This window comes from Oryctolagus cuniculus, chromosome 11, assembly GCF_051225735.1.
Source record: "Oryctolagus cuniculus isolate XC-2025 breed Fujian yellow rabbit chromosome 11, ASM5122573v1, whole genome shotgun sequence".
NCBI lineage: Eukaryota > Metazoa > Chordata > Mammalia > Lagomorpha > Leporidae > Oryctolagus > Oryctolagus cuniculus.
This window is the reverse complement of record NC_142877.1, coordinates 42,083,829-42,100,887: the sequence shown is the minus strand read 5'-3', so window position 1 is coordinate 42,100,887 and position 17,059 is coordinate 42,083,829. Positions and strand designations below refer to the sequence as shown.

The following is a 17,059-nucleotide window of genomic DNA, read 5'->3' as shown; positions in this document are numbered from 1 at the left end:
AGGTATTTTATTCTATGCACTTAGCATTATGCCCAGAATCTTAAGAGCATGAGAATATTTTTCACAATCACTGTATTTTATTAACAATTTTCAGAAGACAATGAGTCTCTGATTTAGCAAGCCAGCCAATTTTCCAGCATTATTTAACTTTTAGCATTACTGTTGCTAGTTTCCTTCAGAGAAGAATTTGGAGTAGCAAGTGTTGTTGATAGATCTAATTGGAGAAAGGAACAGATTACATAGAACTGAAGTTCCAAATGAGTGGCGAACTTTCTGGTGTAGGTCAACCAGTGCAGGGAGGGGCTTAACAGATGAGCTTGGACTTGACCTATGGCATATTAAGTTGGGATCCAAAAGGGATCCATAGCAACTATATCTGGAGAAGGAAGATTACATGCTATTTTTCCATGGGTACCATGGTAGTAGAACTTGTCATTCCAGAAGAACTGTCCACTAAGGGCTTCTTAGATGGGCGTCTTTTTTTTGGAAATACTTAGGATCAAATCTATGCCTTGTTTTTTCTCTCTTTTATTCCTCTAATACATGTCAATCTCTACCTGAAGAGGTTTTGGATAGGTGATGGGGTGGTGTGTGATACTGCTAGCGAACTCTTATTTTAACTGAAAATGGACCACATGATGGAGTGAAAGTAAAATTAGGCAATCTTGTTCCAATATTGTTGTGACATTAATGGCATCATTAACTGTGTGGGAATAGATATTCAAAATATATCTGAAAAAGTTACTACCCACAATAGGTAAAGAAATCATGAACACAGAAAATGAAGAAGGAAAACACAAAAGAAAACATTTTCAGGGCAAAAGCACAAAAAATAAATACTGCATAGAAGAAAATACTCAACTTATGAATATGCATACGAACAGGCATTCAGTTTTAATGAATCACCTTGGAAATTCAAATTAAATCAGTGAGACACTACTACATACCCACCAGAACAGCTAATAGAAAACAGGTGTAAAATATCAAGCATTGGTGAGAACATGGAGCAACCAGAACTCTCACATTCTGCTGGTGGGAATGCAAATTGCCATAACTACTTGGGAAACTGTGTGGCAGTTATTCTGTAGCTGGCACAATTCTGTGATGGCCCCCAAAATTTCTGCTCCCTGCTAAATGCAGATAATGTGGGTGGGACTGTGCATAGAATGGGTTTAATTTCTGTGATTAGAGATTTATCAAATGTAATTAAGGTCCTCAATCAGCTGGCTTTGAGTTAATCAGAAGGGGAAATGGTCTTGGTGGGCCTATCCTTATCAGGTGAGCCCTCAAGAAGAGATTTGAAGGGCAAGTGGGTGATAGAATCTCAGGAGGGGATCATGGGGTGAGGTCATGACAATGGCCTCCAGGAACGGAGAGTGGTCTTGTCCCAGCAGCCAGCAGAAAAAATGGAGACTTCTAAAGCTAAAAGGAACTGTCTTCTTCTAAAAACCGGGATCTGCATGGGAGTGGACTATTCTGGTCATGTCTCCAGGACAAAGCAGCCTGGTACCTTGATGTCTGCCTCTGAGGACTTGAGTGGAGAACCCAAGACATATGTGGCAGAATCCTTACTTACAAAAGCCTTCAGTTACCAAGTTTGTGTGGTTTTAGGCCACTCAGTTTGTAGTGACTTGTAACACAGCCATAGAAAACTGATGCAGCCTTCCACAGCTGAATGCATGCATATACATTTACTCAGCAATTCCACTTCCAGGAATTCCTAACAGAAAGGGATACATGGGGCTGGCACTGTGGCATAGGGTGTTAAGCCGCCATCTGCAGTGCCAGCATTCCATATGGGCACCAGTTCAAGTCCTGGCTGCTCCACTTTCAATCCAGCTCCCTGATTATGTGCCTGCAAAATCAGTGAGAGATGGCCCAAGCACTTGGGCCTCTACACCCATGTGGGAGATCTGGATGAAGCTCCTGGCTCCTGGCCTCAGCCTGACACAGCCCTCGCCTTTTCAACCATTTGGGGAGTAAATCAGCTGATGGAAGATTCTCTCTCTCTCTTTCTCTCTATTTCTGTAATTCTTTCAAATAAATATTTTTTACTTGTATAACATCCCAGGCTCAGTCCTCTGTAAATAAAGAGATACAGCTGACAACAATAAAATGAAAACACCCAATTGTCAGGTTTTTATTTTGCCTTAACTTTTTTTTTTTCTGACTCAATTTTAAGAGATTTATTTGTTTATTTGAAAGGAAGAGTTAGAGAAAGAAGGAGAGAGAGAGAATCTTTCATCTGCTGGTTTGCTCCCCACTGCAACAGCTGGAGCTGGGCCAAGCTGAAGCCAGGAGCCAGGAGCTTCTTCCAGGTCTCTCATATGAGTGCAGAGGCCCAAGGACTTGGATCATCTTCCTCTGCTTTCTCAGGCTATCAGCAGGGAGCTGGATGGGAAGTGGAGCAGCTGGGACATGAACCAGCAGCCATATGAAATGCTAGCATCGCAGATAGTGGCTTTACCCCCTACACCAGAACACCGGCCACTGACCCAATTCTTAATTGATTTTTTGACCAATTTTCAATACAACACTTCAACAAATAATTTTTGTTTTATGCTTTAGTGGAATTAAAATTAGTAGCACACTGAGGATTTCATGGCACTCTTTGCAGTAACAAATCTGTGATTTTTGTAAATTTACTCACTTCCCTCAATATATGTTTCTTGTCTGATGGACATAGAGTTTTTTGGTCCAGGGCCAGGTCATGACAAAATAGAAAACTTCAATCTGCACATATTATTTTTGGGTAAATTTATAGGTATTTTTACTGTGTTTTAGAGAGGAAAGGTAAAGTTTTTTGTTTATAGTCTTGGACAAATCAAACAATCAGATAATTAACAAATATTTATTGACCAGCTCATATGCAGATAACATTATACATGAGGCTATAAAAACATCACCTATCCTTTCTTCTCTTGGGAAGATTTGTAGCCAACTTCAAGAAGAACATACACATAAACATTACCTAATGCTATATGTTCCCTTTTTAATAACAAATAAATGGAAAATCTAGAAAAAAGTAAAAAGAAAGTAAAATGTCAGAATTCCAAAATGGTGCATTCAGAGCAGCCAGGGAAGGTTTGCTGGAGGGGGCATGATGAGGTGAAACACTCCTTTAAGTCAAGCGCATTTGATTTTAAATCTGAATTTTTTCACTTACCAGATATGAACAGTTACTTAACCTCTTGGGGCTGTAAGAGTTTCAGCTGAGAACTGGGAGTGATGCAGTCATTTCTGTCACAGGCTTTTGAGACTAGCGCAAAGCAATATGGAAAAATAGCGGGTTCACCTGATTTGCATTGCCAACCCTTCCTAGGGGTGAATAAATGATCACTGCAAGTTTTTGGTGTCTGACACGGTGCATGGGGGGTGAGGAGGAGTAGAGATGCTGGTCGATGTCAGAGTAAGGAAAGGGAAGGACGCATTGGGGGTCTGAAATGCAAAACAAATGACAAATGTTTGGGAAGCCTGGACTAATAAATACAGCTAAGGACGTTTCCTTAACAGCTGGCAAGCAAAGTCATGTAATAGTTCCGGGGAGGAAACCAGAGAGCCCCCTCACATTCCCTTTTCCAGTGGAGAGGTAATACCTGTACTAACTTGCTCATGTATGTGAAATGACTGAGGTGAGCAGTGGAGCATGCGAGCTTTTGTAGCGCACACTTTCTCTGTTGGTCCCCCACGAGTTTGGTCCATAGGAATCAAGGGAGGTTTGGGGGTCCAGGTCTTGAAGGGTAGGCAGGAGATGGGTCCAAAGGAGGAAGAAGAGGGTTTATCTTTTTTTTTTTTTTTTTGACAGGCAGAGTTAGACAGTGAGAGAGAGACAGAGAAAGGTCTTCCTTCCATTGGTTCACCCCCAAATGGCTGCCATGGCCAGCGCTGCGCTGATCCGAAGCCAGGAGCCAGGTTCTTCCTCCTGGTCTCCCATGCGGGTGCAGGGCCCAAGCACTTGGGCCATCCTCCATTGCACTCCTGGGCCACAGCAGAGAGCTGGACTGGAAGAGGAGCAACCGGGACAGAATCTGGCACTCCAACCGGGACTAGAACCCAGGGTTTCAGTGCCACAGGCGGAGGAGTAGCCTACTGAGCCGCGGTGCCCGCGGAGGGTTTATCTTGACAGGTGTCAGTTGCACCCTGCAGACTCATCAGGTGAGAGTATCTCGTCAGACTGTTAACTTCACCAAATTTAGCTAAAAGGTACTGCCTGTGGGGCTATGGAGACATGAGGAGATAGATGGCAGGGAAAAAAATTCTCCCAGATTTGAGTATGATGCAGAGGGCTCCTTTCCAAGAAAAAATGGGAGAGAATGAGGCCTGTTTATCTAATTTCACCCCAAGGTACAAGCTTCAGGGGATTTCAAGATCAGTGTATCAAAATGATTGAAATGCTGTCTCTATACCCCCATCCTCAAAACCATGAATTCCTCATTAATCTGCTTGTTCCTACAAGGACCAGTAAACAATCTCCCAGAGAATTAATAAGTTAAGGCATTATCATTCTCAACTACACTAAGATTTGATCAAGTTTCTGAGGTCTGATTCTAAGGGTAACTTGCAAAGGGAGAAGCAAAGGGGAGATAAAACGACCGATGGCAATATTTGCCCACACTAGGCGAAGATGGGTGGCAACGAGAGGGGGCCACAAGTATTTTTTGCACCAGCTGCAACCCCATACACGCAAGAATTAAGTCACTCAAGGCCATATCCGTTCTCGGCATATCCTAACGCCCAGCATACCTGCCAGCACCTGGCTTGCTGTGTACCAAGCGGAAAAAAAGAACACGGTTTCTCCTCTGAAAAATCAGGTTTTAAATCCTTGCCTATTTTGACCTTGGGCTTCTGTCTGAACCCATTTCCTCATCTTTCTCCTTCATAGTAGCCCGCTCAGAGTTGTTAAGATCAAGTAAGAACATATGTAAGGACTCCAGCACATAAATGTTTCTACAGCTGTCAGCTAGTAACGATCACTACTGTGTTTCTACCGGTGTCTAAGACCTGGGTCTCGCCAAGTTTGGGATAGAGGAAGAAGGAAGAGTGTGTTCCTTTACCGTGTTGGGGGCGCTCTTGAAGCAGCCCCCAGGCTCTGGGACGCCGCGGCTGCGGGCTGCTTCCCCAGCGGACGCCTTCTCTCCTCTGCTCCACCCACGCCTCCCGCGAGCAACAAGTTCGCTTCTGCGAGACCCGCCCGCGCGCCACAGGCAAACCCGGCGCCTGCTCCAAGCCCACTCGGGGCCGACATCACAGCCAGGCGGGAGAGCCCGCCGCACTTGCGGGGGCCGGCGGGGACCGGGAGAGCGGCGGGAGGGAGGCGTGGGAAGTCGGACAGAAAGAGGGTGATGGGAGCTCCAGACCGTGCGGCCCTTCTGGGTGAAAGCAACCATCAGAAGCACCCAGCGCTGAAATCCCGCTTCTCCTCTCGGGACCCGGAATCTCACCGACTTCCACTTAGCCCCCACCCCCCGGATTCAAATTGCGCCCCTCTGTCCATCGGTGTCCCCTCGCCCCAGCTTCTGCCCCCTCACCACCACTGCACCCCAGCCCCGGCCAGGTCCCCTAAGGACACTCGCGATCCCCGACACAGATTATTTCATCGGGAGAGCAGGCAGGTCAGCCACAGCTCCTGGCCAGCGCTCTCCTTCCGAATGTCCGTCCTCCCAGGGTGGGTACCCCGGCGTCCGCCCAGGAGCCGGGAGGCATAGTGGGCTGGGAGCCATCTCTAAACTGCTCAAACAGTTGAACTATTGACAACTTCTGGGAACGGGGATCCCCGCGCTCTTGTGGGAAAGCCAGGCTGGCCGCCCACGCCTCTGGAGGGGACACCTCCACTTATCCGTGGGGGAATCCCACTCGCAGTCCACACTCGCCAGGAGCGGAGAACCGGGGAACCAACCGCTAGCGCGCTCCTGGGGGAGTGGGCGGCCGTGGGCGGGGGCGAGGGCGCAGAAGTTCCGCCCTGATTTGGGAAAAGAGACCGTTTCACGCGTCGGAGTCTCCTATACCTGGAGGGAGCGGCTTTTCTCCGGAAAAGAGCGGGGACAGAAGTCATTGGGAGGAAAGTCCTCCCAGCGCGGGGTCGCGGAGGCACCGTCCAAGCTTTGGGCCCGGTGGTTGTGAAACTCTTCCTTCACCTGGTGGTGCGGGAGAGATCCCTGGCGAGGCGGAGGACGCCAAGCCCCACTGTTCTGGGCTCCATCCCTGCGTCCCCAGGCAGCCTGGAGAACTTGGTACCTTGGACAGCAGGCGGGGGCGCCGGGCATCCTTTGAAAGACCTGGCCCTATTTTCGCCACCAAGTCCAAGAGCAATAAATTATTTTGATGACCTTACGAGTGCAGATGAAGGACATTTTAATTACATAACCCGTGAAAGATCACCGGAGGCTATGTCATGTTCGAGAGCCGATGGCGGAATATCTGCATCGCAGGAGAAAGAGAAAACTTGCAAATCTGCAAGGAGATTGCGCAGGGGCTACCCGTCGTTCGGCAGCGACATGCGAAATGCACGGGAGAGCTTACCTTTCGGACTCCAAAGCCGTGTTCTGCTGCAACTTGGCGAGCTTCTTCCTCTCCCCCTTTATGCAACTCCACAAGAAAATGATTCGTGAAGACTGCTCTCTCGGAGGATGCAAAAACCGTGGCACACAAGAGGAGCCCGGCGGCCGCCTGCCAGCGGGAGATAGAACCACCCTGCATCTCCTTTGGGAGCGGAAAGTGCGGCTCGGAGGCGCGCAGGCTGGTGGAGCAGGGGGACACGGAGGGAAGGTGCAAATAAATATATGTATATATATTTATAGTTTCTTTGCCTTTCTTTAAAATCTTTGTGTGGAGACAGGGGCTTGGGGAGCAGCAAATCAAGTGTGCGTTCTCCTCCAGCGCCTGGCTGGAGAGGGAGCCGTGTGGCCCGGCGGCCCCGCTCGCTGGCAGGGGTGCGAGCGTGGGGAGCTGTGTGTACCGGAGAGAAAGAGCGAGTGTACGTCTGTGCTTGATGCTAAATCTGCATTTTCAGCTCCTCCTCGGCTCCAGTTCCCCAGGGGCTGGAGGAGAGCACCAGCCTGGCTGACGTGAGCCCGCCCGCGGCCAATGAGGGCTGCAGAAGCGGCGGGCTCCGCCCTGGGCCGCCCCGGGCCCGCCCCTGCCCGCCCCCGGCCCGGCCCGGCCCGGCCGCCTCCGCCCGCGGGGGGCGCCGCGAGCCCGCGCCCCCGCCCCCCCAGCAGCCGGCGCGCTCCTGCAGCTCCGCCCCGGCGGCCGCCGCGCGCCCAGGAAAATCCCCCCAGCTGCAAGCAGGCCGGCGGCGCCCGAGTGATGTCATTGTTTGTGGAAATCTGTACGGCTCTGGAAAGGGAATTACGGAGCGCGCGGCTCCCCAAGGCCCGGAGGGGAGCTGGGGCACCGGCCTCTCCCTGTTTCTCTTCCCTGCTTATTATTTCCCGCTGCAAAACAACTCTCTCACTCTCCCCCCCCCCCCCGTCTCTGTCTCTGTCTCTGTCTCTCTCTCTCTCTCTCTCACACACACACACACACACACACACATACACAAACGACATTCTTTTCTTGCCTGTCCTCTTCCCAATAGCAAATTTTAACCCTGCCCCCCGCCACTTTGGGCAAATCCCCAGGGGAGGTTTGCGCGCCTTCCTGGCACCCAGAGGGTTGGGGAAAGCAGCCCGCTCTGGGCGACTAAAGGGTGAGGGTTCAGGAAAGAGCTGCAGGTGAGGAGCTAAGGCCGGTGGGCGGCTGGGCTGGCCCGGTGCGCACTGGCCCCGGAGCAGACTCCTCCAGGAGCCAGGGCTGCGCTGCCCAGACAGCCCTGGCGGAGACGCGCGAGGGTGGACACGCATGGAGGCGCCTTCACGGGCGTGGGGACTTTGAGCTGCACAAGGACAGCGAGGGTGCGAGTTGGTGGAGTTGTCGCTACCCGGCCGAGCCTCGCGCTGAGCGTCCTTGGCGGGACACGAATGGGGGCCCAGTGGCAGGGGTCAGCCAAGTTGCCCTGTCAGGAAACGCGCGCCCACGGTCCGCGCTGTGACGCCGAGGGCCAGCTCCCCTGCTCACGCCAGTGGGGCAGGCTCTGCTGGAAGGAAAAAAAGACGCTTGTTTTCAACCAACTCGCATACGGTTGAGTTCCAGAGTATTTACAGCGATGTGGGTTGCATTGAGTTCCAAAGTTCAGAATCTGCCTTACTGGGAGAAGAGGTAAGAGACCTTTGCTCAGAAGCTTAAGTGTATGCAAGAGACAGGAGAGGAGAGGAGGGGAGGGAAGAGGGAGAAGGGAGAGGAGGGGAGGGGAGGGGAGAGAATTTATACCACATCTCACACTTCCATATTTTTTAGAAAGCTTTTATTTAATAAATATAAATTTCAGAAGTACAACTTTTGAATTATAGCGGTTCTTCCCCCGCCCCATACCCGCCCTCTCACCCCCAAACCATCCCACCTCCTACTCCCTCTCCCATCCCATTCTTCATTAAGATTCATTTTTAATTATCTTTATATACAGAAGATCAACTCTATGCTAAGTAAAGATTTCAACAGTTTGCACCCACACAGACACATAAAGTATAAAGCACTATTTGAAGACTTGTCTTACTGTTAATTCTCATAGTACAAGACATTAAGGACAGAGATCCTACAAGGGGAGCAAGTACACAGTGACTCCTGTTGTTGATTTAACAATTGACACTCTTATTTATGACGTCAGTGATCACCCGAGACTTCACATCTCCGTATATATGCAGTCTCCTCCCTTTCCACTGTAGCATGAAGAGTTAGGCTCTACACAAGAAAAGCACTCTTGGTAGAAATGAACACTTAATTTTTTTTTATTATTCATTTGAAAGGCAGAGTTCCAGAGAGAGGGGCACACACACACACACACACACCCCTTCCGTCTGTTGGTTCACTTCCCAAATGGCCGCCAATGGCTGGGGCTGGGCCAGGCTGAAGCCAAGAGCCTGGAACTTCTCTGAGTCTTCCATGTGGGTGGCAGGGCTGTCCTCTGCTGCTTTCTAGACATATCAGCAGGGAACTGGATCAGGAGTGGAGCAACCGGGACTCACTCCGTGAACCCAATCTCAATGCTGGGGAGCAGATCTGTTTGCCGCTGCTGCTGTCTGCCCAGAGCTCTTTCAAGTACTGTCAAATAAAAATGCGGCACTGCTGGAGATTTTGATGACAACATAATACATTTGCCATTATTATTTTTATTAGATTTTTTTTAAAGAAAATTAACCGATATGCTGAGAAGATGGCCAGTCCTGGGCTAAGTATGCAAGGGACCAGAGCAGAGTCAAGGTTTATGGAAAAGTGTTGATACAAGGGCTCAGCCCAAGTCTGAGTCCCTCAGTTACTACCCAGAGGCTCTGATTTCTGCTGAGATATTTGGCTTTTATCTCCCTATTGGCTCCACACCTTACCCTCGTTAGATTCCATCCGTTTGTCTATGGTGCAAAGTTTTCTTACTTGGAACCCTTCAGCTCCTCCTCCTCGGTTCTCTTACATTTCCTCTGTATTTTGCATCAAAGCACGTAGTTGGTATGAAGCAGTACCACATGGTTCTTCCTGCCCTATATTGTCACTTGAGAAAAATGGCAGCAAATGTAAAAATTGCATTAGATAGAGTCACAATCATGGAGAGTATTTCAAAAGCAGTGGCACAGACAGAATCTAAGTCTTTAGAAAAATAGATGTGAAGAGCATCAAATAAGTCAATTTAGAAGATTATGGGTATCGGAAAATAGTGCTGCTAATGCAGCTAAATCTCTCTGAAAACCAACTTGAAATTACCATCTATTTAGAGAAATTTATTAATTTTTTTCTGAAACTACAGAGCAATATTTCATTTCCTAAATAAACTCCAAAGATGAGATGGTGTTAAATGTTGAATCTTATACTTTGCTATGGTTCATCCCTTCTGAAACTCAAGGTGAAATTGATTACCATGATGGTGGGTATAGGGAGGTGGGACCTTTAAGAGGTGGTAGGGGGTTGGCATTGGGCCCAGTGGTTAACTTTGTGACACCTACTTTCCATATCAGAATGCCTGGTTTGAGTTCTGGCTCAGCTATGGATTCCAGCTCCTGCTATTGAACATTCTTGGGAGGCAACGGATGATGATGGCTCAAGTACTTCAGTCCTTGCCACCCAAGTGGGAGACCCAGATGGAATTTCCCGTTCCTGGCTTTGGCCTGGCCAAGATTTGGCTGTTGTGCGCATTTGAGGAGTGAACCAGCAGATGGAAGACCTCTGTCTCTCTACCTTTCAAGTAAAAATTTAAAAAAAGAGAAGTGATTCTGCAGAGGCCTCATGCATGGATCAATCTATTCATAGATTAATGGGTTACTAGATATCGAGTTACTATGTGTATGGCTTTGTTGTAAAGTTGCATTCTCTGTGTCTTCCTTATGCTGTTTTGCTATTGATGCCCTCCACCAAGTAACGCTGCAGCGAGAAGCCCTCGCAAGATGCCAGGGCTATGCTCTTGGACTTTGTAGCCTTCACAACCACAAACCAAATAAACTTCTATTTTTTTTAGAAAGCTTTTATTTAATAAATATAAATTTCAGAAGCACAGCTTTTGGATTATAGTGGTTCTTAATGAGCCAAATAAACTTCTATTATTTATAAATTATCCAGTGTCAGGTATTTTGCTATAGCCATGGAAAATGGACGAAGACACGCATCTTCATTAAAACCATATAAAATTGAGTACACGCTAAAACCTAGGCGGCTGATTAAATTAAGTCACTTTTAGTGCTTCACATAGAATAAAGCTCATCATAATATTGTCAGGGCAGCATGGCAAATGAAAAGAGATTTTTGTGATGCAAATGCATGCATAAAAATGAATTTTTAATGCACAGCAATGTAGTAAGCAAGTAAAGGCAATTTATTGATACACTGGTATGTTATTTGAAATGCAAATGCACATCCGTGTGTGCACACGCATTACTCTCCCAGTTAGCTATTTCTCCAGCTCCTTTCTCTAAACCAATGGTAACTTTGGAGAAGGAACTTGGAATAGGAAGGGGAACAGCAACATCTAGTCTTGAGGATTGACCCAGAAGCCAGTTGTCAGGAATTCTAACGAAGACTCTGCTACCAATGGCCACGTATGCCACTTGGGCCAAACCATTGCACCATGCATAGCCTCTCTCTCTTCATTAGTAAAGAGAGACAGATGGCTTATATGTCCTTTGGATTCCAAAACCTATAATTCCAAAGAGATGCAGCAGCACAGATGCTGATGTGTAAGCCACTGTCAAGAGCTTGAGAAATATTGGGGACAGTCATACTTTTTTTGTTAAGGTTTATGTATTTATTTGAAAGAGTTACAAAAAGAGGGAGGGAGAGAGAGAAAGAGAGAGAGAGAGAGGGATCTCATCCACTGGTTCATTCTTCAATGGCTGCAATGGCTGGGGCTGGGCCACGCCTAAGCCAGGAGCCAGTCTCCTATGTGAGTGGCAGGGGCCCAAGAACTTGTACCATCATGTGCTGCTTTCCCATGTGTATTAGCAGGGAGCTGGATCAGAAGTGAAGAAGCTGGGACTTGAGCCTTCACCTATATGGGAAGGCAGCATTGCAGGTGGCAGATTAACCCCCTGGCTACAATGCCAGCCCTGGGGGAAGTCACATTTTTGAAGGCATTGTGGTAGCCAGCAGACTTACTTTTGTTTTTGTAGCCTCTCCCAAACTGCCTCATATTTACTGACTTTGTGGATTGTAGAAAACAATAACTTGCACAAACAGATTGACACTGAGTCTCAGAAATGAAGGCCATCAGAATCCTGAGGTTCTTTCAGTTTATTTACACTCGTGTCTATAGCAGCAACATGGGTTGTTTGGTTTCGGTTCAGGTGTGCCACAGACTCTCATGTTCACTTTGAAGATACTGCCTTGCAAACTAGGAAATTCTCATTTTGTTATTGCATAACTATAAAGTAATAAAGCTAGGAGCAATGCAAAGCTCCTAAACCACCCAAGTCATGATTGGGATTCTCCCATTCAGATGGACATTTAAGTGGCGAACTTAGGCTGTACATTGAGCAGAACAGAGTTAGTTGCAAACAGCTTTAGGGAAAGGCTGTCAGATCTTTGAAAACTATTTGGACTGTTAGGGAAATGATCAAAAAAATTTTTTTTCCTGTAGGGGAATAAGATGCACAGCTGACAGTCTTAATTTAAAATCATAGCTTGTGCAAAGTCAGATTGGGCTTCTCCTTTTTCTGCTGTATTCATTCTGAGAATGTATTTATTTATTTATAAAGATTTCTTTGTATTTATTTGAGAGACAGCATTACAAAGAGAGAGAGAGAGAGAGAGAGAGATCTTCTATCTTCTGGTTCACTCCCCAAATGACTGCAATGGCCGGAGCTTCACCAATCTGAAGCCAGGAGCCAGGAGCTTCTTCCGGGTCTCCCATGCAGGTGCAGGTGCCCAAGGTCTTGGGCCATCTTCCACTGCTTTCCCTATCAGGAGCAGAGCTGAGTTTGGAACCTAGGCGCTCTGATATGGGATGAGTGTGTCCCAAGCTGCCCCAAAGCCTGTCCCTATTGCCTTTTCCCCCCACAGGTATGAACGTTTCCAGTAATGGATGAGCAGGAAAGACAAAGTTCCGTTCTCTAGGGCCTTTCACGGGCCAGCTTCACACAGCTAACATCCTCCGACTTGGGGAAGAAAGAGACTTGACCTCCATTGACTGTGAGGGAAGAGAGAAGAGGCTCTTTTTCCGGGCACAGCAGGAGTCTAACAGTTTGGAGGGGAAACCGTGCATCTTAGTTTTACCAAACCACTGCCAGAGACTCAGCTTCCCCTTCCATTCTGAATGCGGCCCCCGGGCAGGAGGTGAGCACTTCCCAAGCTTCTGTTGTTAGTGAGCCCTCATCAGTCACTGAAGGTGTCTTTTTGGTTCTTGTTTTTTAAAATATTTATTTATTTATTTATTTGAAAGTCAGAGTTAGAGAGAGAGAGAGCGAGAGAGCGAGTGAGCTTCCATCTGCTGATTCACTCCTGAAATGGCTGCAACAGCCAGGGCTGGGCCAGGAGCAAGGAGCTTCTTCCAGGTCTCCCACATGGGTAGCAGGAGTCTAAGCACTTGGGCCATCTTCTATTGCTTTCCTAGGTCATAGCAGAGAGCTGGATTGGAAGAAGAGCAGCTGAGACTAGAACCGGTGCCCATATGGTACACCTGCACCTCAGGTGGTGGCTTAACCTACTGCGCCATAGCACCTGCCTCATTCTTAGAACTTCAAATGAAGTAATGATACCTTCCTTGGATGGCAGCAGTTCTCTATTATCGCATTGTACTCTTGACTCTTTAAAGCAGGTCCTTCCTAACGACCCAAGCTTCCCTGATCCCTCCATCCCAGCCTTTTCCCAAGTTTCCTGAAATAACCTTAGCTCCTTATAGATTTCTGCTAAATTTTGGTCCTAACATCGATGAACTGTTTTTCTTTCTGCAGCTAGTTCTTATATTTTTAGATCTCACCTTATTTTCCTGTGGTATTTACACTCTTGTTTTTATAACTTAAAAATTCAGATGGTGGGAAATTTCAACTGTTTCCTCAGTGCTAATTCGTTCACCTTTTCTATATCATTGGCATTTAATTGTCCTACCTCCAATTCCTATAGCTTTCACTGACTTACAGCTTTTTCACCTATATGTTTTCCCGTCAGTTGGAAATTCTTTACTGACTTGTTATCTAAGCTACCTTTAATTAGTATAGTAGGGAGTTTCATCACGTGCCTTATTATTATCAAGGAATTGAAGCTAGAGTGCTTTGGGTCATTTTCATTTTGTTACTTCATCAACAAGGCATCAAATTTACTCTTACTAATTGATTCTTTCTTCGTAAACAGAAGCTATTCCTTGCCTTCTTATTTTCCAGGACAGTGAAAACTTACTTTTTGTGCTAATTTAGGTTTTATTATTTTGATAGGGTTTGAAGTAGCTAAACAATGAGGAACAAGGGCCCTTTAAATCTTCTTTTGAAAATTAGAAACACATTGCTATTCACTATCTTTAGATTCCTCCCCAGCTCTACAGGACTACAAAATAATGTTTGCTCACTTGGAAAATTAATTAGTTATTTCTCAGGGCTTATTGGAACATTGCTTATTGTCTGTTGAAAGTGATTATCTATTCATGAATTCTCTACCTTGTGTTATTTCCCTTTTCATGGTCTTTAAAAACATACAGTGGATCTTCCCCAATTCACTTTTTGAATGATTATGGAAATTATCTTCAAGAAGGGGAATTCTTTTGTACCTCTCAAACTTCCTATAATATAGGAAGAATTCAGAAAGAACAAAGCACATGGTTTGTTAGCAAATAAAAACTGGAATTTTAAATGATAAAAGTTTTAGGTGCAAAACAAAAAGTTCAAATATTAACAGATATATACTAATTCTATAAGGTCAACTTTGCCCACTGTAGTGAAACAAAAGAGTCAAGAAAAGTCTTAACTTTGACCTTCATGCTTTGGGTAATTGTACACTATTTAGTATTAATTTAGACAATCTAGCCTAAGTAAAGAAATTGATGTATAATTTCATTAAACATATTGACAAAAGTTATAAATGTATAGCTGTGTTCTCCGATATACTGCTTTCTATTCTTTTGAAGATATTCTATGCTTTCATCATTTGAAGAAACATGGCATGGTCTATTTTTAGGAAACTTCATCACCCAATATCCTTTTTCTCTCCTTGTGATACAGGAGAGAATGAACCAGAAAGCAGATCCTTACAGGCACATTTTTCTAGAGCTAATCACCCAACACAACCTTTGTAGATTTATTTTCTCTTTTCAAATCGTACAATCAAGAGATCATAACTCACAGAGGATCTAATCACAGTCCTCAATTTCTGATGACATACTGCACTCTGTGTTAATTTATGTCAGAATTTATCAGTGGTATCCAGCTTGCAGATACATTTTATTTATTTATTTATTTATTTATTTATTTATTTATTTATTTATTTGAGAGGCAGAGTTAGAGAGAGAGAGAGAGAAATTCTGTCTGCTGGTTCACTCCCCAAATGGCCAAAATGGATGGAGCTGGGCAGATCCGAAGCCAGGAGCTTCCATGTGGGTGTAGGGGCCCAAATAATTGGGCCATCTTCCACTGTCTTCCCAGGCCATTAGCAGATAGCAGACTGCTGGATTGGAAAAGGAGCAGCTGGGACATGAACCGGTGCCCATATAGGATGTTGGCTCTGAAGGCGGAAGCTTAGCCTGCTATGCCTCAGCTCCGGCACCACAGATTTGTTTAAAATGGATCACAGTGTCAATTTGTAAAGTCAACAACAGGAGCCACTGTGCACTTACTCCTCATGTAGGATCTCTGTCCTCAATGTGCTGTACATTGAGATTTAATGCTATAACAAGTACTCAAACAGTATATTTCACTTTGTGTTTCTATGGGAGTGCAAACTGTTGAAATCTTTACTTAATGTATACTAAACTGATCTTCTGTAAAAAAAAAAAAAAAAAAAAAAAAATTATCAACTCCCAACTTGACTCTCACTGGGATTAAACATGACAATAGGTCTGATCTGATTTCATCATCATTTAAAAAATCATCTATTATTTTTCACTTTATGTTTCTGTGTGGGAGCAAACTGTTGAAATCTTTACTTAATGTATGCTAAACTGATCTTCTGTATATAAAGAGAATCAAAAATGAATCTTGATGTGAATGGAAGGGGAGAGGGAATGGGAAAGGAGAGGGTTGTGGGTGGGAGAGACATTATGTGGGGGAAGCCATTGTAATCCATAAGCCGTACTTTGGAAATTTATATTCATTAAATAAAAGTTAAAAAAAAAATAAAATGGATCACAATGTAGGCCAGCCCCATGGCTCAATAGGCTAATCCTCCACCTAGCAGCACCGGCACACCGGGTTCTAGTCCCGGTTGGGGCGCCGGATTCTGTCCCGGTTGCCCCTCTTCCAGGCCAGCTCTCTGCTGTGGCCAGGGAGTGCAGTGGAGGATGGCCCAGGTGCTTGGGCCCTGCACCCCATAGGAGACCAGGATAAGTACCTGGCTCCTGGCTTCGGATCAGCGCGGTGCGCCGGCCGCAGTGCACCGGCCACAGCGCGCTGGCCGTGGCGGCCATTGGAGGGTGAACCAACGGCAAAGGAAGACCTTTCTCTCTGTCTCTCTCTCTCACTGTCCACTCTGCCTGTCAAAAAAAAAATAAAATAAAATGGATCACAGTGTTAATAAAAAAGTCATAATCCTTTAAAATTAATCATTTCTCAGAGAAATTCAGATGTGGCTTCTTTTGGATTAATCAAGGATTTGACAATGTATTCACAATTTAACTAGTGTTAGTGGCTACCATTTTCTCTTCCCATGTAATAGTGCCTGAGCTGACCATTTTGTTAGAATTTTCAACCAGCCTTCCAATTCATATGGTTTACATTCCTGACCTGGCACCTAGACATTTGAATTTATGACTTATGGCTTAAACAACCTGTGTAATCTCAATTCATTTTGCAGTAGGTAATTTGTATAACATCTTTAATAGAACATTAAATACCATGGAAATAGAAGTGTATCCTCTAAATACTATTGCTTGGATGTAAAAAGTTAAATTTAGGCCTCCAGAACACAGACTTTCAGGGAAATGGAGCAGAGTTGGCCAAAGGTACTCTGTCCAGATCTGCTAACACAAAATAGACAAACTGGCATCACCTCCCTTTCCTGCTAGTGAAAGCCTTTGCAAATGTCCAATATGGTTAGTGTGTTCTGCAAGGCAGTCCTCAGAGGAATTGCAAGAATAAAAAAAAAATCCCAGGATTACCAATATGAGAGGAGTAAGATGTTAGAATATGAATTAGTCTATTATTGCTCAAGAGAGGTTAGAGTGACATTGTGGGAATATTGTGGATTTGCAAGCAGATTTTGTTTGATGTTGGCTCTGTGTCATTTTATTCATGTGTTGTTGTAAAGAATGTCACTTGGCCCTCTTGGCATCAGTGTAATTGGGGATAGGGATTATGTGTTTAGACTGCATCTAGGATCATGTTTAGGGCTAATATACAATGATGATATC

The 17,059-nt window shown here is 45.5% G+C and overlaps 1 protein-coding gene across 1 annotated transcript in view; it reads right to left on the bottom strand.

Annotated features, from left to right (window-relative positions):
- PCSK2 (proprotein convertase subtilisin/kexin type 2) overlaps positions 1 to 7,016 on the bottom strand; it is a 317,876-nt gene extending 310,860 nt beyond the window's left edge. The window contains exon 1 of the mRNA XM_002710961.6: positions 6,520 to 7,016. Within this exon, the coding sequence (XP_002711007.1) occupies positions 6,520 to 6,696 (177 nt within the window). The 5' untranslated portion in view covers positions 6,697 to 7,016. The remainder of the gene's footprint in view (positions 1 to 6,519) is intronic.
- Between the last annotated feature and the right edge of the window lie 10,043 nt (positions 7,017 to 17,059).